Source organism: Callithrix jacchus, chromosome 1 (genome assembly GCF_049354715.1).
Source record: "Callithrix jacchus isolate 240 chromosome 1, calJac240_pri, whole genome shotgun sequence".
NCBI lineage: Eukaryota > Metazoa > Chordata > Mammalia > Primates > Cebidae > Callithrix > Callithrix jacchus.
In genome coordinates, this window is record NC_133502.1 from 142,235,647 (window position 1) to 142,260,607 (window position 24,961).

A 24,961-nucleotide genomic window follows, 5' to 3' on the forward strand; every position below is an offset into this window, starting at 1 on the left:
CAGGGAAAGCAGCTGTGTATGGAGCAGACCAGGACTCCTTGAATGGGAATTCCAGATTTCTATGAGAAGCAGGTTATCCTTTCTATCAATGAGGCTGCCCCTAGAGCTGTACACAGAAAGCAGCCCTAGGCAAGCAGAGGGTAGCAGTTGCCCTGGCTGTGCTTCATTTATCCCATAAACTTTTATTGAGTTCCTCCTTGGCTTTTGCTGCAAGCCCTGAAGAGTCTTTGAGGATGAGTGTGCTGTGTTTTTCAGGCACTTTGCATGTTTGTCATCCAAGTACATGTGTCCTGGTGTGCCAGCAGTGATGAGCACCTTACTGGCCAACATCAATGCCTACTATGCCCACACAACTGCCTCTACCAATGTCTCTGCATCTGATCGCTTTGCAGCCTCCAACTTTGGGGTAAGTATCATGTAAACACATATGTCTGCATTTGTTACCAATTAATTTGATTTGTCCTGGTTGGTCCTATGGAGTTGCTTGATGTACTTAAAGTTCAGATAGTTGCCACCTTTATAGATGAACCCTGTTTCCTTATGGGTATGCAGACTATACTAATAGCCTCTCCTCAGACACAGATAAAGGAGAGAAGGTGGTTGGGTGTGGTGTCACCTGGGCTCAGCCAGAATCTCTCTGGGTCAACAACTTGATTGACTTACCATATTCTTCCATATTCTTCAGTCTTGCAGGTCCACAAATGGACTTTTGTTAATCTTGTTCAGTCTGTCTGTGACACATTCATATTACTTAAATTTATATGAGACTCATGTCTAGGCAATGATGCCAATATGCACCTGAACCTATCCCTTTTCTAGTGTCTGTACTGTTTTCCTTATCCAGGGTGTGCTCTTCCTGGGTTAAGGTACTGAGAAATTGAGTCATTACCTCAGAATGTCACCTGACATTAATTCAGTATAAACCAGATGAAATATTTCTGACCCACCACCACAAAGATTACTATTTTGGGCATAAAATTACTGATATCATCCCAATTCACTAAGTCTGTGAGCCTTGGTTTTCGGTGCTAACGAATTTTTTGTTGTTGTTGATAGAGTCTTTCTGTAAATGAATTAATGTAATTTATTAAGCCAGTCAGATATTTGTTCCATTTTGCCTCATCTCATTATGTATTGTCTTAATATCTACTCATATAATCAATATATGAGTTCTAGGAGTGTGATGTGAAAATCCTGCAGGCACGTGATTCCACATTTAATTATACTTTTTCTATGAAAATCATGTTAGATATTTTAACATTTAAAAAGTATACACTATGGGAAATGTGAAATGTGGTTTAAAGAGAAACCCCTTCATGCCTGTCCCATTATCTTTCAAATGCATCAGTTTCTCCCTCCCATCATGCTAGGCTGTGGCTGTATAACTGTTAGGCACTACCCGAGATAAGTCAGGAGACCTCAGACTCAGAAACAGGTTGGAGAATGTGTTTGGAGTTTCTTCTTATCTGACTAAGATAAGGTACAGTCCCAAAGGGATAGGGATGCACTGGTCATGCCCTGTTGACTCTTGTATAAAAGGAGCCATTTCTCCTCCCAGGGACTTGGCTTTTTCCTTGTCAGTGTGGGATTTCCCAGATTGGAACAGAGCTGCAAAGAGATAGAACAGGGGGACTGTCTATCCCATTTTTCCCTTACACTGGTTGTTGTTCTTTCCACGGGCAGGGTTGTGTCTCCAACCCAATGCCTCCCCATTCTGTCTACTCTTCCAGAGGTGGTTCTGTTTCTGTTATAGTTTAGAGAACTCAGACACAGTTTCTCTCTTTCTTTCCCATTATTTCTCACTCTCAGAAAGAGAGATTTGTAAAACTGCTGGACCAGCTGCACAACTCACTGAGGATTGACCTCTCTACATACAGGGTGAGTGAAGACATGGCTGTGGGAAGGATAGTAGATATCAAGTGCAGTCCCAGAGACACTGTAGGCCAATCTTGGCTATAAAGATTGAGGCCAGGGAAAACTGGTTGGTGTCATCACATCCACCCAAATGGCCAATGCTACTGACACCTGTGGTTCTCTTAACTGCAAGGATCTTGTGGTGTATAAATAGCACATGGTGTATGGTTGCTTTTTATAGACAGTTGGGTTTCTAACCTCACTCTTAACACTCTACTTAACTCTCTGGTGACATTCTTATTAGGGAGTTTCTTGAGGATAATCTCTTCCAGGAATAACCTTTTTAAAAATTAGATACTTAATTACATTTCTTTTTTGCATTTTTCCATACTCTCCTCATTTTCCAGGGGAGGTGTGAGAATCTGGGTAGGGGGAAGAGAGTAGCTTGGCTTTTGCAAATAATTTGTATCAGAGATCAGGTCCATTCCTAGGATAAAGGGAGGAAATAGGTGTAGTAGGAGGGTGGGTACCTGGGACAGAACAGGATAAATGGGCAGTTTCTCTGTTCCTACTATGTTAGATCTTAGAATGGCTTTATTACTTGCTTTAAAGTGTTGTGAATTTTCAGAACAGGCAATATACTCACATTAAAAAGTAAGTATAAAAACAACCTTAAAGTAAAAAAGAAGTGAGGTTTTAATTATCTGCACTTGAGTGCCCTCCATTTGCACAAATAATGGACAGTTGACTGTATATCTTATATTTGGCATATAAGTAGCCATTTGAAGATTTAAAAAACTGACCATTAAAGTGGAGAGAGGCTCAGCATCTCCCTTCAGCTCTTCATGGCAGCTCCCTCCTAAGACTTGTGCCAAAGTGAATGAAGTAAGAATGGCTGGAAATTCCTAAGGAGCTCACTCCAAAAGCAGTTCTGCTCAGAGATCTGCCATCTGCTGGCTGTAGAACAGTAGAAGAGCTGGGGTCTATCGTATGGAAAGTACAGGTCCTGGACCTCAGTTTGGTCGGTAGTGTGGCTCCACTTATATTCCAGGATATACAGTTAGATTATAACTTTTGAAGAACTCACTGTTTGTGTGTAAGACTCTTTATCCAAGAAAAGCATGTGTATAAGTGTGTGTGTGCCTGTGTGTCCTTTTGTACAAGTGCTTATACATTGCATGGGAAGTAGGGCTGGGGGGAGGATGTGTTGCTTTCTAGGGTGGGGAGTATTAACCCCTGCTTTTGGCAAGAGCCTGTTTGTATCAGTAGAAAAGAAAGAGGGAGACCTGTAACATTAAGTGTTTTTGCCCAGCTCAACTAGAGAAAATACCAGTGAGTAGCAATTAGGGAAGCTTTTGATGTCATTACTTTTGGCAGGGAAGGTTTTCATAGTCCTCTGTTCCTTTCTTACATTTGCTTGATTTGCAACAGAATAATTTCCCTGCTGGGAGTCCTGAACGGCTTCAGGACTTAAAATCCACAGTGGATTTGCTGACCAGCATTACTTTCTTCAGAATGAAGGTAAGAAGTGGACTGGGCTTGGGTGGTGCTGGGCTGGAGATCTGGCTACAGGAACATGAAGAGTAAGAATCACTGGGTAGAGTCAGAGGCTACAGGATTCATCACCTCTAAGCTTACATTTCCATGTACCTGTTCCCTGGGTTACTTCTGAGAGAGCACATAGACTACAGAACTATGAGGATGGGCTGGAAGTTTTCCCTCTCAGCTTTCCTGGCAATTTTGTCACAGGGAAAGGTCTAGGGATCCATACAGGGATGAAAGAATCTAGAGTAGGTTTGGGGTAGTGCTAGGAGAATATCCCACCCAGGTAAGCAGGACCTTGGGCCCATATTTCTTCTTTTAATTGACAGGTACAAGAACTGCAGAGCCCTCCAAGAGCTAGCCAGGTGGTAAAGGATTGTGTAAAGGCCTGTTTGAACTCCACATACGAATATATCTTCAACAACTGCCACGACTTATACAGCCACCAGTACCAGCTGGTAAGAGGTTTGGGATCAGGTGGGGTCAGCTGTCAGTGGCTCTTTGGAGCCTCAGCTTTCCTTCATGATGGTGATGGAAAGGCACTCAGAACAAAGTCCTTGATGTTCTCAAGAATAAGTGAGTTGTGGCGTATAAACCATGTGGACCATGTAAGATATGTGAATGGAAAGGGTCCCCTGGGCAAGATGAGACATACCTGAATTGATCAGAAATGGCAACAATAATGATGCTGAAGAAAGTAAACCTAAATTCATGCACAGTTCAAGGGTTGAGTAGGTGAATTCTCAGTCTATCCCAGAGTCTTTTTTTCTCCCTCAAGTTTAACTTTAGTCTTAGTCATGCGGACCATGGTAAGTTCTGGGTTGCCTTCCTCTGAGATCTGAAGTGGACTCTCTGCGCTGCTGGCTCCTGGAAGGTTTACTTTTCCCTTTAATCACTTCTCTCTGAAATGTGTGGTTGTTCTGGGCATATTCATCCACTGGCTATCAAGGCTGACCCTATACTTCTGTGAGGCTGTGAGACTTGTTTTAGCCTGGCATCCTAAGTCAGTACCTGATGACTTAGTACATTTTCCTAGGTCCTTCTAATAGTATCCTCTGTTCATGCTCCCAACTTCTTTAAAGCCAGAACTTACTTCTAGCTCCAGTTACTCAGTTACAGTTCCAGTCTTAGGAGTTTCTTGCTGACCATACATTTGCAGTGGATTTCCTTCAGTCCAACGAATATATATTTAATGTTTGTTCTAGGTCAGCTCAGCGGAGAGCACAGTTCTTCAGTAAGCTTGCAGTCTCATAAACATATGTATACCTCCAATCAAAGGAGTCTGTTTGAAGGGCCTTAAAAAAGGGATAAGATTAAAGGAATTCTAAGGAGGAGAACAGTCTTTTCCCATTCTTAATCAAATACTGGGAAAAGAACAAGGGGCATTTGAGATAGACCTATTTGGACAAACAATGATGGCAGGACAACCTAAATCTCCTGGACATTTATGTTTAGGTAAATACATCCAATATGTGAAGCCTCCTAGGAGTACCCTAGTAAAGACTAAGATCTTGTTCATACTGCCTTTTCTCATTCCCAAGTGTATTTTCTGTGCCAGCCATGGATTTAAGGCTTCTTTTAATATTTATAAAATTTCCCATTGGTTCTGAAGTCCATGGGAGGTTTTCCTGAGGGCTTTGTTTTACTGGATACATTCTGGGCTCCTCTGTCATCTGTCTGTGGAGGCTCCCTGGTGGAGGCAAGATGCTGTTCTCAGCTTTGATCTTTCAACTGTGCAGTCTTTGAATATTTGGTCTCTATTCCCCACCATGAGAATGAACTCGACTCTGCAAGAGAGTTCAAAAACTATTCAGGGATGCCCTTTGGCCTTTGTATTTTGATATCTGCTTTTTACTTTTTCTCAATTTCATTTTTTCCTTATTCCATATATACATTGGCATAAACTCTTGATGTCTTTTAAAATTTCCATCTATTGACCTTAAGTCATTAGTTTATTCATCCATCCATTCACTTGTCAAACAAAGCATTAGACATAAAGTTGAGTAAGAGACATTTCAGCCTTTAGGTATCTCGTTGTTTGGTGGAGGTCAGGGCAAATTACTACATTTATTGTTTTTTTCTTGTTGTTATTTTGCTTTTACTGCATTTTATTATAGTTGTAGTTTTCTGATACATCTACACCAAAGATTCACAAAGAGTGCTCTGGGAGCCCAGACCAGGGATGTCCGGAAAACCTCTCAGAAGAGGTAAAGTTCAATCTGAATTTTGAGGAAGGAGTAGGAATTAGCTAAAGAAAGGGGCTGGAGGGAAAGGGCATACCAGAGACAAAATAGAATTTTGGAGGCACAGAATTATGCATGCGTATGTTAAAGAAGTATATGCAGGCTGGGCGTAGTGGCTTATGCCTGTAATCCTAGCACTTTGGGAGGCCGAGGTGGGCAGATCACTTGAGGTCAGGAGTTCAAAACCAGCCTGGCCAACATGATGAAACCCCATCTCTACTAAAAATACAAAAAAATTAGCCAGGCATGGTGGCGGGCTCCTGTAATCCCAGCTACTTGGGAGGCTGAGGCAGGAGAATTGCTTGAACCCAGGAGGCTGAGGTTGTAGTGAGCCAAGATCACATGCCACTGCACTCCAACCTGAATGACAGAATATGACTCCATCTCAAAAAATAAAATGAAAAATAAAGAAGCATTGCAACATAGGGTACTTAGATAGCTATGAGATTCAGCTATCTAAGATCAAATCTTAGTTCTGCTCTTTACAGCTGCATGACTCTGGACAAGTCATATAACCTTGCTGCCCTTCACTCTCCTCATCTGTAAATGAAGGTTTTAATAATTTCTACTCATTGGAATTGTTGTGAGGATTAGATAGGATAATGTGTGTAAAGGTCTTAGCAGGGTACCTGGCACATAATAAGCAGTAAATAAGTGGTGGTGGTGCGGTGATAGATGGAACAAAAAGAGTTGTAAGGTATGAGGTTGAGAGACAGTCATATTCTGGAAGAAATAAACTAAGGAATTTAAACTTTTGTTTGTAGACATTAGTTTTTTTTTTAATTATTATATTTTAAGTTATGGAGTACATGTACAGAACATGCAGGTTTGTTACATAGTTATACACTTGCCATGGTGGTTTGCTGCATCCATCACCCTGTCATCTACATTAGGTATTTCTCCTAACGCTATTCCTTCCCTATCCCCCTCCTCCCTGCTATCCCTCCCCCAGCCCCATAACCCCTGACAGGCCCCAGTGTGTGATATTCCCCTTCCTGTGTCCACGTGTTCTCATTGTTCAACACCCACTTATTAGTCAGAACATGCAGTGTTTGGTTTCTCATTCTTGTGTCAGTTTTCTGAGAATGATGGTTTCCAGCTTTATCCATGTCCCTGCAAAGGACCTGAACTCTTCCTTTTTTATGGCTGCATAGTATTCCATAGTGTATATGTGCCACATTTTCTTTATCCAGTGTGTCATTGATGGGCATTTGGGTTGGTTCCAAGTCTTTGCTATTGTGAATAGTGCTGCAATAAATATACATGTGCATGTGTCTTTATAGTAGAATGATTTATAATCCCCTGGGTATATACCTAGTAATGGGATTGCTAAGTCAAATGGTATTTCTAGTTCTAGATCCCTGAAGAATTGCCACACTGTCTTCCACAGTGGTTGAACTAATTTACACTCCCACCCATGGTGTAAAAGCATTCCTATTTCTCCATATCCTCTCCAGCATTTGTTGTCTCCTGATTTTTTAATGATTGCCATTCTAACTGGCATGAGATGGTATCTCAGTGTGGTTTTGATCTGCATTTCTCTAATGACCAGTGATGGTGAGCTTTTTTCATATGTTTGTTGGCTGCATAAATGTCTTTTTTTTTTTTTTTTTTTTTTTGAGACAGAGTTTCCCTCTTGTTACCCAGGCTGGAGTGCAATGGCGCAATCTCGGCTCACCGCAACCTCCTTTGAGAAGTGTCTGTTCATATACTTTGCCCACTTTTTAATGGGGTTGTTTGTTTTTTCCTTGTAAATTTGTTTAAGTTCCTTGTAGATTCTGGATGCTAGCCCTTTGTCAGATGGGTAGATTGCAAAAATTTTTTCCCATTCTGTTGATTGCTGGTTCACTCTACTAATAGTTTCTTTTGCTGTGCAAACCTCTTTAGTTTAATTAGATCCCATTTGTCTATTTTGGCTTTTGTTGCCATTGCTTTTGGTGTTTTAGTCATGAAGTCCTTGCCCATGCCTGTGTCCTGAATGGTATCACCTAGGTTTTCTTCTAGGGGTTTTATGATGTTAGGTCTTATGTTTAAAGCTTTAATCCATCTGGAGTTAATTTTTGTATAAGGTGTGAGGAAGGGATCCAGTTTCAGCTTTCTGCATATGGCTAGCCAGTTTTGCCAACACCATTTATTAAATACTGAATCCTTTCCCCATTGCTTGCTTTTGTCAGGTTTGTCAAAGATCAGATGGTTGCAGACGTGTGGTGTTATTTCTAAAACCTCTGTTCTGTTCCATTGGTCTACATATCTGTTTTGGTACCAGTACCATGCTGTTTTGATTACTGTAGCCTTGTAGTATAGTTTGAAGTCAGGTAGCATGATGCCTCCAGCTTTTTTTTTTTTTTTCCTTAGGATTGTCTTGGCTATGTGGGCTCTTTTTTGGTTCCATATGAAGTTTAAGGTGTTTTTTTTTTTCCAGTTCTGTGAAGAAAGTCAATACCAGCTTGATGGGGATAGCATTGAATCTATAAATTACTTTGGGCAGTATGGCCATTTTTGTGATATTGATTCTTCCTATCCATGAGCATGGAATGTTTTTCCACCTGTTTGTGTCCTCTCTTATTTCCTTGAGCAGTGGTTTAATACAGCTAACAAGGGAAGTGAAGGACCTCTTCAAGGGAATTTAAATTTTATTGAATGCTGTTGAAGGGCTTTAAGCAAAGGAGTAAGACTTTGAGATTTTCTTTGTAGAAAGATCACTGATAGCTGCAAGGAGGAGGGATTGGATTGGAGATCCAAGACCAGTTCAGAAATCCTTGAATGATATAAAAGCCTGAGCCAGGATAATGACAGAAAAAATAAAAGGAAGAAATGTATTCATGTGATATTAAAGATTCTTTCTGGGTTTCTAGTCATTTATTGAAAATGCAGGCTAATTAAGGACTGTGGAGGCTTTCCAGTGACATGACATCCCACATAAAGGCCCTGTTCCTGTCCTTTAATGCCTTTGTCTTAGTGGGAGATAATGTATGTTCCAGCTTCCCTGTGGTGACTCCTACTTCCCTTTTCTGGGCTCTGAATATAAAGTGATTTCTCTTTACCTGAAAGCCACCATTGTATTCCCTTGTCTCTTCCCAAGCAAGGCCCTTTCTTATCCAGCTAGCCAAATATCTTCCTAGATGTAGTTCTTCCCCCTGATAACTTCAGAGAGTCAAGGGAAGTCCTACTCCACTGAAAGGCTGAAATGCACACTAGATCTGTTCAGTAGTTCCTGCAGAAGTTGAAAGATCTTCTCAGAGCTGAGATATGTATGTGTGTGGTGGTGGTGTGGTGTCAGTGGAGGAATACCACCAGAAAAGGAGGGCTGCCTGCCTGTGGGGCCACATAGAACTAGACCTACTTAGTGAGGCTGGCGGGGCTGTTAGCCAGGGAGTTACTCTGCTCATAGCAACTGAGAGAAGGAAAAAGAAGGCTGGACATCTTTATGTCTCCTAGACTGACCAAGTTTATCAGAGTAGTGCCCTGGGGCTGAGGAGAGAAGTTCTCAGGGATAGGCTCCCTGTGTCCAGGGCTCTCACAATAGTCACTCTTACAGAACAGGAATAGTTTTGTGGAAGACAAGCTCTAGGAGAGGAAAGGTCCTTGATTCTACAGGAAGAGGTATGGGGAGGGGAAGAGAAAGAGGATCATTGGAGACATTCTCCACATTCTACTTTGACTCTCCCTCTCTCTCTCACTGTCTCTTCCGGATCAAGAAGCAGGAACTACCTCCAGAAGAACAAGGGCCCAGCATTCGGAACCTGGATTTCTGGCCAAAGCTCATCACACTCATTGTGTCAATCATAGAGGAAGATAAGAATTCCTACACACCTGTTCTGAACCAGTGAGTATCACCCTCTTTGGCCCTGTATGTTGGTGGTTGGTCTGTCCATCTGTCTAACAACCTCTTTCTTTCCTGTCTCTGTATGTTTGCAGTGCCACCTCTTCTTCCTGTCCGTCCATCTGTCCCTCTGTCCCTTGTATCTGTCTGGGTAACTGTTTCTGGAGACAGGTGTGGAAATATAATGGGGGTCCCTGCCCAGACTGAGCCAGCCTCCCTGAAGTGAGAGGCTTCTGGGATTGTGGCTTCCATAAGAGCCCCAGGGGATCCAGAGATCATGTGTGTATGTGTCTGTCCACTGGGAATGAAGTGGGACTTCTTCTAGCTCACCCCCTTGCCCTTTCTCCTCCAGCTTATTTAGCCTGAGCCTGCTTTCCAGCCTTTGCCTCTCAATTCCCTGTCTTCTGGGCATCTTCTGCCCCAGCCCCATCTTGCCTACAGGGTTACCCCAACTTGTCCTGCCCCCACTTGTCCTGCCACTGGCCCCTGGACCCCTGGGGCCCTTTTCTCCAGATTGGACCTAGCCCTGTTCCCTAGGATTCTCCTCTCTCCAGTATGACTTCCAAGAACTAGGCACTTTAGCCTTGAAATGAATCAAATCAAGTGGCTCTTGCCTTATTCTCTGACTTTGGTTTCTTCTGTGATCCAGGTTTCCTCAGGAGTTGAATGTGGGAAAAGTCAGCGCAGAAGTGATGTGGCATCTGTTTGCCCAAGACATGAAATATGCATTGGAGGGTAAGGGTCTGTCCAAATCAGTGGGCTGCCAGGCTCCTAGCCCAAGCTCCTCGTTCACTATCCCTTTCCTCTTCTAGACAACTACAAATTCTGGGTGAGTGGTATAGTGAGAAACTAAAGAAACTCTAGGCCTGGTGGGAGGTAGGCCCCAGGAGACCTTGGGAGGGCAAAGTTGCAGCCAAAGGAAATAATGAAAATGGCTGTGTAGATGTAGGTTCCTCCTTCTAGCTTTGGAGCAGCTGCCTGTTCAAGACCTTCCCAGCCTAGAGATCAGCTTCTCCCACGGTAGGTGTTCTTAGATGGCCTACTTCCTGGAGAATGGTCTTGTGAAACTTCAGTTTTAAAGAATCAGAGAATCTTAAATATGCAGATACATATAATTGTTTTCTGATGTTGGAGACTCTCTGGCCTGGCTTTTCTTTAAAGCTGCTCTGGATTAGTGTTACAATGCCAGGAAGATACTTCTTCCCTCACTTCTCCTGTAGAGCGGGGCCACAGGCAAATTATTATTCATCTAATTCATTCAGTTTGTTCTTTTATTCATTTCCTACGTTGGTCCACAAAGATATCACTCCCTACCTGTATCAGACCTTCCCATCTGTACCCATCTGCACTCACCTATTTAGCAGCCTTTCCTGCCTGTTTACGTATGGTAGTCTGTCTCCTCAGTCAGTGAAAGCCCATCTAGGAGGAGGAGGAGCCATCTGGGCAAGGACAAAGCAGAGTCTGGATCTTTTATTTGTGTGGGATGGCAGGGCAGATCAACCACCCTCAGACTCTTAAATTTGTGAGGTTTAGAATCAGTGAGTCTTGAGACTGAAAGAACCTTGAAGATCTGTGTTACATTTGAGCCAGCCACAGACTACACATGTGTATTCTGTAATACAAGCCCAGAGCAGGGCTCCCTACTGTCAGGCCAGTGAGGAGGTCACCCGTCTCTCCCTCCAGATGCCACTTATCCTGATGGGGAGTACAGTTTCAGTTCTTGAAGAACTCCAGCTCCAATGGGTTTTGGGAGAAAAGAGAAAATACCTGTGAAAAGTGAATCAACTCCGTAAGAGAGGCAGTGTGAGGTAGAGCAGAGGTTTTCAAACAGAAGCATCTCAGGAGCTAAGTTAAAGGGAAACCCAGAGGCTAGACTTCTTTTACATGATGCCAGCTCAGCCAGCCCTGCTTTTATCAATCTTACATGGGATTCTAGATGAGATTTTTTTTGAAAGGGGAGTTCTGCTAATGTTTAAAACAAACACAAAAGGATTCAAAACTTCTACTTTAAGAGAAAGAATTAATGTTGGCCTGATTTCAAACCTCAATTTCACTGCCTACATTGCAGGGTGAATTTGGTCCAAACTAAATTTTTGTGAGCTCTCATTTTTTCATCTGTAAAATGGGAGTGATGATAGCATCTATTTCTTTGAACTAATGAAGTACTGAGATGTTTATTACATGGTTAGCACATTGCCTGGCCCTTACTCAGCACTGACTAAATGTTAATTATTAAGAACAGTAAGAAACCATTGTAGGCTCATGAGCAGAGATGTAATGTATTTATTTTAATAAATATTTTCATAAGATTTAGTTTGTAGTAGCATTTTAATAAGATTTACCTTAGTGGAAGATGAGGACAGCAGGGAGATACCAGAATCAGAGAATGCAGGTAATGAAGAGCTGTTGTAATAACTTAGGGATAGAGGGCACTGGGGTTAGAGAAGAGAAGTGGAGAGAGGAGAATGGGTTTGAAAGACATTGGAAGGAAGCCAGAACAGAACTTGGTGATTGTCAGAATATGGAGGGCAAGAGAAAAGGAGGAGTTCGGAGGCCTGGATGTTAGGAGAGTGGCATTGAATCTAACTATAAAAGGAAAGTTGAAAATGCTGTCCTTTGCCAAATATTTTGTAAGTCAACATTACTGAGGTATAATTTATGTACAATGTAATAAGACTACTTTAAGAATATAAGTTGATGAGTTTTGACAAGTAAGCCTATCTGTGTAACAACTCTCCCAATTAAAATATGAAACAAAAGTTCCTTCCTGAGGCTTTACAGTAGCTTTACAGTAAATCCCAACTCCACTCATCAAATGTTTATTGAATATTTTCTTTGTGCCATGCACTGTGCTGGTTTTTGGAATCCAATGAGATAAACGAGGCATAGCACCATCCCTTAAGAAGCTCACAGAGCAGTCTAGAAAACAGTCATATAAATTGGCAGTTACAACACAAAGTTATAATGTCACAAGAGGAGTAAGCATAGGGTGCTGAGAGCACACAGGAGAACCATGTAACCCAGACTCTGAGGACCTAGAAAGGCTTCCTGGAGGAGGTGATATACAAGCTGAAACCTGAAGGGCAATAAGACTTAGCCAGGAGAGTGGTAGTGATAAGAAAGAGAGACACAGACGCAGAGGCTGGGGTCTAGAGAGATTTGGCATGATTGGAGAACTGGAAGCAGCAGTAGTTCAGTGTGACTAGCACTTCAGAGGGCAGGGGAAGAAATAAATAAGACATGAAGATGGAGAGATATGACAGTCAGATCATGAAGGAGGTTGTAAGCCATGCATAGGCCTTTGGAAGAAGGTTGTAAGCCATGCATAGGCCTTTGGACTCTTTTTTTTGTGGGGGGGGCGGAGACAGTCTCACTGTGTTGCCCAGACTGGAATATAGTGGTGTGATCTTGACTCACTGCAACCTCCACCTCCTGGATTCAAGTGATTCTTATGCTTCAGCCAAGTGAGTAGCTGAGATTACAAGCATGCATCACCACACCCAGCTAAGTTTTGTATTTTTAGTAGAGACGGAGTTTCACCATGTTGGCCAGTCTGGTCTTGAACCCCTAGCCTCAAGTGATCCGTCCACCTCAGACTCCCAGAATGTTGGGATTACAGGTGTGAACCACTATACCCAGCCAACTTTTGGACTCTGTCTTGAGGCAGTTGGAAGCCATTGATATATGTCAAGCAAGGGATTGACATGATCAGATTATTATGTAGAAGGGCCACTTGCTCAGTCTACAGTGTGGAGGATAAATTGGGAGGCGGAATGACCAGTCTGGAGGCTGTTGTAGTAATCCAGGTTAGAGATAGTGGTGATGAGACCTAGGCAGGTAACAGTGTGACTAGAAGGAATGGATAGATTCAGAGACATTTGGGGGCAAAATCAGGGGCAGGTGATTTAACTGGATACAAATAAAGAAGCAGAAGGAACATTTGAGGAGAATTCTCAGCATTGAACAAGAGGGTAAGATTAGTTGGTGTACTCTGTTCCACTTCAGCTGGAGATGTTAAGATGGTAAGAAATAGGGGCAAGTTAAATCTCGGCATGATGAAATATTCCGTCAAAAGCTTATATAGGCCGGGCATGGTGGCTCACACCTGTAATCCCAGCACTTTGGGAGGCTGAGGCAGGTGGATCACGAGAGTTCAGGAGTCTATGACCATCCTGGCCAACATGGTGAAACCCTATCTCTTCTAAAAATATAAAAATAGCCGGGTATGGTGGCACATGTCTTATAATCCCAGCTACTCGGGAGGCCGAGGTTGCAGTGAGCAGAGATAGTGCCACTGCACTCCAGCCTGGGCGACAGAATGAAACTCTGTCTCAAAAAAAAAGCAATAGCAGCAACAGCTTATATAGACATTACCAGAACCAAAGAGCGCTTAGGGGGAGATATCAACAAACTGTGCAGTTGAAATCATGAGGTTGGAAGAGCTCTTCAGGAGGAGAGGAGGTGGTTAGGTGGAAGTCAGGGGCAGGAGATTATGGATTGGCCTTTCTGACAGATTTTACCCCCACCAATCAGGCAACTTTACTGGAGCATGATTCCATGGGACTTGTTATAATAGTTTAAAATATGACCAGTGTTTCAGAATTTGTCAGTTAGTTTTTATACCAGAGAAATTAATGTAGAAATTAGGGCTAGGGGCCAGAATGCAGATAATGAATTGGCAGAGAAAGTGAGAATTCTGTGTAAAAACAGTAACTTGAAAGGTCCCTAAAACAAAGAGTTAGGGAGTTACGGAGTGATGGGCAGCCCTGCTTGAAAAGGAAGGTGGAGAGCCCTCCTGATGTTTCTAGGTTCTTTTTTTTTTTTTGGATGGCGTCTTGATCTGTCGCCCAGGCTGGAGTGTAGTGGCGCGATCACGGCTCACTGCAGCCTCCACCTCCTGGGTTCAAACTATTCTCCTGCCTTAGCCTTCTGAGTAGCTGGGACTACAGGTGCCCACCACGATGCCTAGCTAATTTTTGGTATTTTAAGTAGAGATGGGGTTTCACCGTCTTAGCCAGGAATAGTCTCAGTCTCTTGACCTTGTGATCTACCCACCTCGGCCTCCCAAAGTGTTGGGCTTACAGGTGTGAGCCACCACTCCTGGCCCATTTCTAGGTTCTTAGACTGGTTTAAGAGTGGCAATCAAAAAAAAAAAAAAAAAAGAATAGCAGGGGATGGGGGTGGAAGAGAGGGTCTCTCTTTTGATGGCCCTGAGGGTCTCTCTGATGTCCCTGATTTTTTCACTCTCTTTGTTGCTTATTGGTATGTCTGCTCTGTCACAAGCAACCACTGTCATTCGTATACGAAAAGTCCTCTTTCCGGGTGGTAAGAACTTTTTATTGTCCTTCTGCCTCTAGTCTTACACTTTTCCCTCTTCTGCTCACTGCTTCATAGAAGAGACTGCAAATGCAACTTTAGGTGGAGACAGTGCTGCCTGAGTGCCAGGGGATGAAATTCCCGGGACTTGAAGCCCTTTGAGGCTGAATCCTGGGCTTCTGTTTCCTCCTTTAGTGTCTGCTGCACTAACCTCACAAGGGCCAGCTGCCCCAGTCTGGATGTTCTGCCTTGACTTGGAGGAGCATCACCCATGGCAATTCAAAGTTGAGCAACATAGTCCCCACAGACAGTGGCCTTCTATTCTCTGTTGCTTAGTCCTCTCCCACATTTGCTTGCTTTTATGTTGATGTGTCAGCATACAATTGATTTTATTATTCAAATTAGTGCTTCAACTATAAAGGGGGTAGATGAAGAGAACCTGTGGGTGTGGCCAGTGCTCCAGACTCTGAGCAAATTGTGAGTGATCTTTGTCCTAGATTTTCCAGAAGGCTCTGGAGATTCAGCTAGATGACTTTTCCAGTTCAAAATAAGTGCCCCATTTTCTGCAGCATGATAATCCTTTCATCTGGCTGTGTTTCCATAGTTTCCAAACTGACTATTCATATTCGCATACTTCTCTGAGAATTCATTTTTTCAGTGTCTTAGCTCTGCCCTGGAGCCCTTCAGTTTGCCTCAAGATTCCATTACACCATGGCTGCCCAACTGCTCTTTCAGTCAAGTTGAGCCCAGTTCCATTTTCCCTGTCTCTGTGTAGTTGTCACTGATCCATTCATGCCATGTACACCTGCTCATCTCTGCCTTTAAGCCTGTCTGAAGGATGGCTCAGCTACTGTGATTAGAACAGCCCTGGAAAACCATTGCGCTCTACAGTCCTGGGCAGTCTCCCTACTAATCAGCATCAGCACCCATGGCCCTTTCTCCTCTTCTTCACCAGAGGCCAAACGCTAGAGCAAAAAGACTGCACTGCCAAGCACTAGAGCAAAACAACTGTAGGCTTTATGTGGGAGTCTGGCTAGTCTCTCTAGAGGAAGATTTGGGCTTGTGGACAGTTGCTGAGCAGAACACTGGTGGGGAAAGATCGCTGTAAGAAGGAGGTTGGGAGTCACCTTCGTCCTAAGGCATCTGATAGAGCCACCTGACCAGATCTGCTGCCTTAGGAGGATTCAGGAACCATGACCTCTACTGCTGGAACCTGATCCAGCCTCTCTCCCTACCACTAGAGCATGAGAAAGACCGCCTGTGTAAGAGTGCCGACTACATGAACCTGCACTTCAAGGTGAAGTGGCTCCACAATGAATATGTGCGGGATCTGCCTGTCCTCCAGGGGCAGGTGCCTGAGTACCCAGCGTGAGTCATCATGTGGCTACAGAGGGAAAGGAAGGGGCCCTCTGGGTGGGCAGGGCTAGTATCCACAATTCATTTCAGCAAGCTAGTCTTGGGGACAGCCTGTTCGAGGTACCAGTGTAGACAGGGGATCCCAATCTGGTGGAGCTGTCAGGACGTGGCATCTTCCAACCACTAGTTCTAACCCCCAGTTCTCCTGCTTTGGCTGCAGGTGGTTTGAGCAGTTTGTGCTACAATGGCTGGATGAAAATGAGGATGTATCCCTGGAATTCCTGCGTGGGGCCCTGGAACGAGATAAGAAGGATGGAGTAAGTGAGGGGCTTTGGCTGCACAGGGGCCAGGCCAGGTCTCCCAGCAATTAGCTATTGGCAGAAGTTCCCAGGCTTTAGCCAGGATGGCTCTCTCTGCCCTGTGGAGTTCATAGGAGGGTTGTTGAGGGCCTTTTCAAACTCTACAAGCTTGGGAAAAGATAGCAGCTGTGGGTGGTGACCCTGTGCATGGTCTTCTTTAGTTCCAGCAGACATCAGAGCATGCACTCTTTTCCTGCTCTGTGGTGGACGTCTTCACACAACTCAATCAGAGCTTTGAGATCATCCGGAAGCTAGAATGCCCGGACCCCAGCATCCTTGCCCACTACATGAGGAGGTTTGCTAAGGTAACCATACTTTCCTACTCCCTCCCCCTTACCACCACTACACTCATAGCCACATCACAGGCCTGAGCTCAGCACCTCTTCACTGTAGCCTTCAGGTAAAGCCTTGTGTGACCTCCATTCTCCTTTGCTTGTTTCTGGGGCAGACAGATAGTTCTGTCTTAGTAGTGTTCTGTGGTTGAGAGGGGTCTTAGTTCCTTACTGTGAGATTCCCCCTTTACCTCCCTGTTGTTACTGTTCTGCGATGATAAGTGCCACCTCAGGCAAGAGCCCCGTAGGAGAACTAAGAGCTCCCTTTCCTTTCCTTTTCTCCTCGTTTCTCAGACAATCGGGAAGGTGCTGATGCAGTATGCAGACATCTTGTCAAAGGACTTCCCAGCCTATTGCACAAAGGAGAAACTGGTAGGTTCAGGCCCTTGGACTCTTAGAGAAAGAGAGTGGAAGACATTTGAATCCCTATTGCTTTTGAAGCTGTCCTCAGAATTGAGGTTGGGGTGATGCTCCTGATGTCTGGTTCCCACCACGGCTTTGCTTCAGATTCATGCCACAAAATTATAAGAATTTGGCAGAGATCCTGTGAGTCTCATTTGGTACATTATACTCTGCTAAGCTAGACCTTTGCTTAGTCTTTTTTTTTTAATGAAAACCTAAAGATATTCAGAGTTATAATGGATAATACATTAATACTTGAGTACCTACCACCCAGCTTAAAATTGTTAAAATTTGCTTTTAGTCAAGGAGAATTAGTGCTTAGGGAGAAACCTATGTAATATGTGAGGTCCCTGTGGCTTTTGTGAGAGAGGGAAGGACCTTAGGCTAATGGGCCCTATGCTGAAAGGAGCAAAGACTCAACAGCTACATCTGTCCCCAAAGCCCTGCATCCTGATGAACAACATGCAGCAACTGAGGGTCCAGCTGGAGAAAATGTTTGAGGCGATGGGAGGCAAGGAGGTAGGTCTTAGGGTTTGGGAGTCACTGCATATTCCCTTTATTCCTGCGCTTGCCACAGACCTCCACCCTCTCTTTACTAGGTGTAGGCCAGGAATTTAGCTTGGGGTCTGGGCTGGCTTAATCTGAGATAGGTATTGGGGGAAGGCCCTGTTGAGGGAGGAATAGGCATTGGGGTAAGGCCCTGCGAGGCAGTAGTAGGGGTGTGGCATGGTAGAAGAGGGTAAGAGAAGCAGCCTAGGGGTGTGGCATGGTAGAAGAGGGTAAGAGAAGCAGCCTAGCCAGGCTTACCTCCTGTGGATACAGCTGGACCTTGAAGCTGCAGACAGTCTGAAGGAGCTGCAGGTGAAACTGAATACAGTTCTGGATGAGCTCAGCATGGTGTTTGGAAACAGGTCAGTGACCCCGTAATACAAGGCCCTCAGTGCTAGATGTGGTCCCTGGCCCATCCCAGAACCCTGCCCCACACCTCTCCATACAGCTGCAGGTGTGTGGATCTTCCCTGTACTCCTACTGATTGTCCCTGCTGGAACTGCACCATGAGCATGTGGGAATGGGAGCAAATAGCTGGTGTTGCTTCAGGGACCGTGTGTATATGGGGAGGGGAAGGCTACACTTCGGGCACATGTGTAGTTTCCAGGTACGGATTGATGAGTGTGTTCGACAAATGGCCGACATCCTGGGCCAGGTTCGGGGCACAGGGAATGCATCTCCAGATGCCAGGGCCTCAGCAGCTCAGGATGCAGATAGCGTGCTCCGGCCTCTCATGGACTTCCTGGATGGCAAGTGAGTACAGCTTTCAGGATTTTCCTGTGGGGATGAGCAAAGCAGAGGCTGTCGGGCAGGGGACCTCCTTAGGGACAGGGGTTCTCAGACTCTCACCCTGGCCTCACCTGTTGCCTGGACTTGCAGCCTCACCCTCTTTGCCACTGTGTGTGAGAAGACAGTTCTGAAACGTGTACTGAAGGAGCTCTGGCGGGTGGTGATGAATACAATGGAGAGAATGATTGTTCTGCCCCCACTCACTGACCAGACAGTAAGGACACCTCTTTCCCCTTCCTCCTGCTGCCTCCCTTCCCCTCACTCCCTGCTTCCTGATGGAGTGGGTCCTCTGCTTTTGACTGATTCCCTCTCTGCCCAGGGCACCCAGCTGATCTTCACTGCTGCCAAGGAGCTGAGCCATCTTTCCAAACTCAAGGTACTCTGAGTGTGGGGTCTTCCTGGCATGTGTGGTCCTTCTGAGGCCATGGAGAGAGGATGCCTGGGGAAAGGAAATTGGTATCTTGGAGACTGAAGAGGAAAAGGAGGGGATGAATATGTGCTATGGGCTGGCATGTGGGTACAAGACTTTCATGACTACCCTGAGCTGTCCTGATGCTTCTGATTTCTCTGGGGTTCCAGGATCACATGGTGCGAGAGGAAACACGGAATCTCACTCCAAAGCAGTGTGCAGTCCTTGACCTCGCCCTGGACACCATCAAGGTGGAGACCTCCCCTTTTTCAGACAGTCTTACCACCACACCCACTTGACCCAGCTGTTCCACTTTGCCAGACCAGGTGTCCCTGCAGCTCTTAGCACTTCACATCCAGAAGAGAGCTACTATGTACTGTCAAGGATACAGAGAGAATCAGATATGGTTAAGTTCAAGATGCTTATAATTGGTAAGGTAATAATAAGGCAGGAACACACGAACTGTGCTTCAAGTCACCTGGGAAAGGTATATCATAGGTCTCAAGTTCTCTAAGGTTCAGATGGGTAAAAGAGCACAAGAGCACTTTTGGCTCTTCTCCCTGCCTGAAATGCTTCTATTCCATTACTGTGCTTGTCCAGAAAGACCCATCCTTTAAACACCACCCTACCTCCAGGAATGTGGCCATCCCAATCAATACTGCCAAATACCCAAATAATACTCTTCATCCAAGAGACTATGACTCTGGTTCTGTGGGTGTTCCTGAATGGCCTATTCTCACAGTCCTCTTCTTGCTTCTCTGAGGACAGTGTCGGGAAGCTGCTTTCTGTAAGCAGTCACAGGTGATGAAACAGTTACAGGTGCTCCTTTATCTTGCAGCAATACTTCCATGCAGGAGGCAATGGACTGAAGAAAACCTTCCTGGAGAAGAGCCCAGATCTGCAGTCTCTACGCTATGCCTTGTCTCTGTATACACAGACCACTGACACTCTCATCAAGACCTTTGTGCGCTCACAGACTACCCAGGGTAAGGCCCTGAGGGGGGTTTCCACTTCTCTCTGATACACATCTTCCCCTAGGGAGTCTGTATCTTCATGCCCTTGCGGGTGGATCCTGTTACTTCTTCAGAGAGCCCTTCAAAGTCAGATCTCAATTGCTTGATGGGACCTCAGTCCTTACCTCTACCCTATACCCATTACCAGACAGAAGAATCACAGAGGCCTGGGAAATATGTCTGAGATTTCTTCTCTCAGGCATTACCTGGTCCATGCATGTTTATTGAGCTCAAAGAGTATACCCTGACTGGTAAGCGGCAAGAAGGAAAAATCTGTGAGGAAGCCTTGGGAATGAATGGAAACCATGAGAAATGTGAAGCCTCATAGTGTGGGGAGCTTTTCTGGGAGTTTTCCTGAGGAGAGAAGGCAAAAGACTTTCCAGACTCTGCAGCATGGATGAGGAGACAAAGAAGAGAGGCAAACCATGGCAGCTGCTGAGGGAGGGTGTGGATCTCCGGGTTCTGTGCGCAGCTGAGGCTCCAGCCTTAGGGGTGATGCTTATGCACAGAGGACCCAGGAAGCTGGTTTTCTCCCAGTGACTTTCAGTCCTCAGAACACCTCCCTACCTCCAGCATGGCCCGTCTGAAACAAAACATATCTGCAGAGATATAGCTCAGATGGAAATTCTGATGCTGGAGCAGAGCCTTCACAGGAGGCACCTCAGGCACATTTGTTATGGCTGGTTCCAAGGAAACCTGAGCAGGCTACCTGGGAGAGTGAACCTGGTGGGGGAAGTTGGCAGCTTAGGCATTACTGAGCTGTGTGTGAATCTGGGGCACAGGGCTGACCTAGAGGGGAGAGGGGTCTAAGCAGATAGACTGGTGATGGAAGGTGAGAAAATGAAAGGGACCTGAAGTGTACTGCTGTATTTCTCATCTATTCTCATTTCTAATCCAGGGTGGAAGAATAGAGAACAAAAGAAGAGCTGTGAGTCTTACTCAAGGGGACAGGGAGAACTTTTACAGAGCTGGGTACATGTGCAGGCATATACCATCAAGGAAGATCTGAGTTAATCCAGAAAGGCTTTTTAGAAGCATTGAGGTTTAAGCTTGATAAAACATGAGGAGAGCCTGGAATGGGCACACATATGGTAAAAGCAGGGTTGGCGACTGCAGGAAGAATCTGTGTGTATTTGTGTACATTTTCTACCCGTTGCTTTATCATTTAAGGGTCTAGGAAATTAGAGCTTACAGCCTCTCTCTTGTCTCACTGCTCTCAGATACCTCCTTTCTGTATTTATCTACTGTTTCTACCCATGATTTGGTTGATCTCTGACCCATGAAGTCTAATTTGGAGCATTCACACATTGACCTTTCACTCTTTCACTTTCTCCATTCTGCCCCACCTCTGTGCTCCCTCAGAATATGTGTAGAGCTGCTTTGAATGGCTGTTAACTCCTTAGACTGCTAACTGATTCTTCTTTCTCTGTCCTACTGCTGCTACTACCTCTGACTTGCCTGTCCTCATTCAGTGCATGATGGGAAAGGTATTAGATTTACTGCTAATGAGGACATTCGGCCGGAAAAGGGTATGTTGTACACTATGCAGATATAGATCTAACATGGGCTAACACTGACCCCTGGGAGCTAGAATGAGCAACTTGTGCTGGGGTTCAGGGAACCAGCTATCAAAGTTTAGGAGCTCTATCCCAAGTCTTAGAGATGGGTAATGCTTCATATAACCTAGGAAGGGTTCTGTTGTTGATCTCTGTACTGTTCTCAGCATTCTCCCACCCATTTGCCTCAGGACAAAGAAGAATTTTCTCTGGGGTGTAAGATAGTGGTGTTTTCTTAAAATAGGATGGGGCCTCTGCTAAGGGGAGCCTGTAGATTGGCTTTCAGAGATTTGAACTGGGGAGTTCATTCTATGTAGGGGCCCCAGTTTCAGGGGAATGAAGCCTTTCAGAGCACAGCAGCCGCCTAACCAGGGACCTCTAGGAATCCTGGGCATAGATGGGAGGTTGCTGCTTTTGGTTAGAGAGGACGCACATTTTTTCATTAAGAGACACCACCAAGTTGACATAATTCCCAGACACAGATACAAGGTGATGGCACTGTCCTACCCCAACATCTTTCAATGAAAAATCCTTCAGCCTAGGAGACAGATTTTTGGGGATCCATGAGAAGAGAGTCTTAGGGCACTTTTGGAAAATGTTGCGCATAAGATGCTGTCAGCTTAAGTTGTGTTACAAGACACAGCCTTTTTCTTTATCCCATTGCTTTCCCTTCTCCTATTGCTTACTTCCCATGGTTATGGTGGTGATTGTTTCTTGCTTTTGGGTATAGGGTGGTAGCCTCCTCACCCCTCAGTTTTACCCCCTAGAGTTCTCCAATGGGGGATCATCTCTCCATTTGTCCTCAGGGTCTGGTGTGGATGATCCTGTGGGAGAAGTCTCTATTCAGGTGGACTTGTTTACACACCCTGGTACTGGGGAGCACAAGGTCACAGTGAAAGGTGAGTGATGGACTTACAGGTCTGCCCATTCCTTGCCCAGTGGCCTCACTCATCACTCAAAGGCAGAGGCTGCTCATCTCAATCCTCCAGCTCAGCCCTCCTCCAAGGGGAAGGTCACCTGGGGTTCAAGAACTGGGAATTCCTGGTGGGATCCCTCACAGGTTTCCCTTGTTTGGGCAGTGGTGGCTGCCAATGACCTCAAATGGCAGACAGCGGGTATGTTCCGGCCTTTCGTGGAGGTGACCATGGTTGGCCCACACCAAAGTGATAAGAAGAGAAAGTTCACAACCAAGTCCAAAAGCAACAACTGGGCCCCCAAGTACAATGAGACATTTCACTTGTAAGTTACAGGGTGGGGAACCTGCAGGACTCGGGGATGGCAGTAAGACTTGAGGGGGTGCGGGGAGAGGAGGGCTGGGCTGGATGGCAGACTAAGTTGAAATCAGCTGAGGACTCTCAGCTCTGGCCTCATAACTTCTATCCTGTGCTCACAGCCTCCTGGGAAATGAAGAGGGGCCCGAGTCCTATGAGTTGCAGATATGCGTGAAGGATTACTGCTTTGCCCGGGAAGATCGTGTGCTAGGGCTGGCTGTGATGCCTCTGAGGGATGTCACAGCGAAGGGCAGCTGTGCCTGCTGGTGTCCCTTGGGCCGGAAGATCCACATGGATGAGACAGGCCTGACCATTCTCCGGATTTTGTCTCAGAGGAGCAATGACGAGGTGGCCCGAGAGTTTGTGAAACTCAAATCAGAGTCTCGTTCCACAGAGGAGGGGAGCTGAACATCTTTGGCTTCTATGCCAATAAGGCAGCACCAGTTTCACAAATCAGGGCCAGTGGGAGTTGGCTGTATAACCAGCTTAGGGTCTTTGCAGTCAAGAGGCCGACCCCTTTAGTTAAAGATATTTGAGGAAAAATTCTGGGTGGTGATAATATAGCTCTTCACAGAAAGGGTCATGAAGCACTGACCAGCAGGACTGTGGTACTAGGGGCTGGGATATGGGGTTACCACATAGAGAGATTTTCCATAAAGAGAGAAAGAGACATTTCTGAGAGTGTCAGCCATTCTTGGTAGACACCCCTCCATTCCACATCCCACCTCTATTCGTCTCCATGCCATACCTTATCCAGTTAGACACATACATACCAATCATTAGAAAGAACAAGCTTAGAGGGTATGGAACTTGTACCTGTCTGGATGGGTAGTCAGTTGAGCCTGTTGCTGAGCCCTGTTGTCTGGATTGGAGTATGGCCAGGGCAGGAGTACATAGAATAGGATTTAGATTCCATTGATTTTCTGTGGCTCCAATGAGAACAAGGCTTTGAAACTGAACAAGATACCTTCTAGAAATGAACTGTGCTAATCCCTTTCCCCAGATTATATCATGAGTAGAACCAGGTTCACATGGTGCTTCAAAGCCCTGAGCAGAATATTTCTTTGGACCCCAGACACTAGGGGCCACCTGCCTGGGAGCCTCCCTACCTAACTCCTCTAGGCAGGGGAGTGATGCTTCAAGACATGATAGGCTGTTCTGACATGTATCTACCTGAGGGCTATTTGAAGGACCAGGAGTATTTTCTTCTTGGGTAGGCCCTGAACAAAGCCAAAAATTGTAGAAAATAGAAAGAGTCCTGCTCATCTGTGGTCACTGCCTTCTAGCTGTCCTCCACCTTGCAGAAAGAATCTAGACTTTGGTCTCTCTCTTTCTTCTGGGTTATTTGTTATTCCCCTCCTAGATATTCAACCCTACAGAAGGAGCCTGGACTCTGATCCCTCTGGACAGGCTGGATGGAGGGGGCCCTCAACAATACCTGGGAGGTCAGAGACAAACTATTTCAGAGAGTCAGATGGACTTCCCAAGACTTGCTCAGAGATGTGATACGGTTCTTGGATTTCCTCTGTAGCAGCCTCCTGGACTTCCTGAGGACTCAGCATTGTTCACAGATGTATTGACCATTACATGAAACAAGAAACCAAGCATCTTTGCTGTTGTTAATTATTATATGTGCCATTGTTATAGGCTAATCCATAATAAATTATCTTATAGCAGCCTTTGGGGTTTGGTAATTCTGCTAATGTGTGGAAAGCCGTGGAAATGACTCCTCTATAATGGCAGATTTTGGCCTAGTGGTCCTTTGTTGTTTCACACTCCTCCCTGACACCCATACCTGACAGCCAGTGGGTGAAACCTAAAGTGGTTCTGGATAAGCACCACTGAGCTACCATCCTGGCCTAGACCTGAGACCACACATCTAATTAACAGAGTCATGGGACCTATGGCACCAGCTTCCTGCAAAAGGTCCAGAAGAGTAGCAGGAGAGTTACTCTGGTGAAAACTAGTCAATACTTCTTTTCCCTCTGTCTAGAATCACTAGGACACATCACAGACTGGGTTGTGAGGACAAGGCAGGGGCCCACTGGGGAGAGGTTTGCCTGCAGGTCGTGGCAGAGGGCTGAGGCTGCCACAGACAGGTCAGAGGATTAGGTTTAGGACTGTACCTTGGCCTTTTATTCAGGCTG

The 24,961-nt window shown here is 45.3% G+C and overlaps 1 protein-coding gene across 31 annotated transcripts in view; it reads left to right on the plus strand.

The window, feature by feature from the left end:
* The window catches only part of UNC13B (unc-13 homolog B), a 230,410-nt gene extending 205,918 nt beyond the window's left edge, over positions 1 to 24,492 (plus strand). For 13 of the 31 annotated variants that reach the window (XM_078371391.1, XM_078371379.1, XM_078371384.1 and 10 more), the window contains 20 exons: positions 256 to 406; positions 1,810 to 1,878; positions 3,286 to 3,375; positions 3,726 to 3,854; positions 9,338 to 9,465; positions 10,112 to 10,197; positions 16,020 to 16,146; positions 16,355 to 16,451; positions 16,655 to 16,798; positions 17,120 to 17,197; positions 17,669 to 17,746; positions 18,050 to 18,138; positions 18,377 to 18,529; positions 18,656 to 18,779; positions 18,885 to 18,941; positions 19,145 to 19,225; positions 19,813 to 19,960; positions 22,350 to 22,442; positions 22,623 to 22,782; positions 22,937 to 24,492. In XM_078371391.1, coding sequence (XP_078227517.1) covers positions 256 to 406; positions 1,810 to 1,878; positions 3,286 to 3,375; positions 3,726 to 3,854; positions 9,338 to 9,465; positions 10,112 to 10,197; positions 16,020 to 16,146; positions 16,355 to 16,451; positions 16,655 to 16,798; positions 17,120 to 17,197; positions 17,669 to 17,746; positions 18,050 to 18,138; positions 18,377 to 18,529; positions 18,656 to 18,779; positions 18,885 to 18,941; positions 19,145 to 19,225; positions 19,813 to 19,960; positions 22,350 to 22,442; positions 22,623 to 22,782; positions 22,937 to 23,222 — 2,368 coding nt within the window. In that variant the 3' untranslated portion in view covers positions 23,223 to 24,492. Of the gene's footprint in view, positions 1 to 255; positions 407 to 1,809; positions 1,879 to 3,285; positions 3,376 to 3,725; positions 3,855 to 9,337; positions 9,466 to 10,111; positions 10,198 to 14,745; positions 14,788 to 16,019; positions 16,147 to 16,354; positions 16,452 to 16,654; positions 16,799 to 17,119; positions 17,198 to 17,668; positions 17,747 to 18,049; positions 18,139 to 18,376; positions 18,530 to 18,655; positions 18,942 to 19,144; positions 19,226 to 19,812; positions 19,961 to 21,459; positions 21,517 to 22,349; positions 22,443 to 22,622; positions 22,783 to 22,936 lie in introns of all 31 variants that reach the window. The other 18 variants (XM_078371324.1, XM_078371327.1, XM_078371323.1 and 15 more) reach the window with 7 other exon arrangements.
* The last annotated feature ends 469 nt before the right edge of the window (positions 24,493 to 24,961 follow it).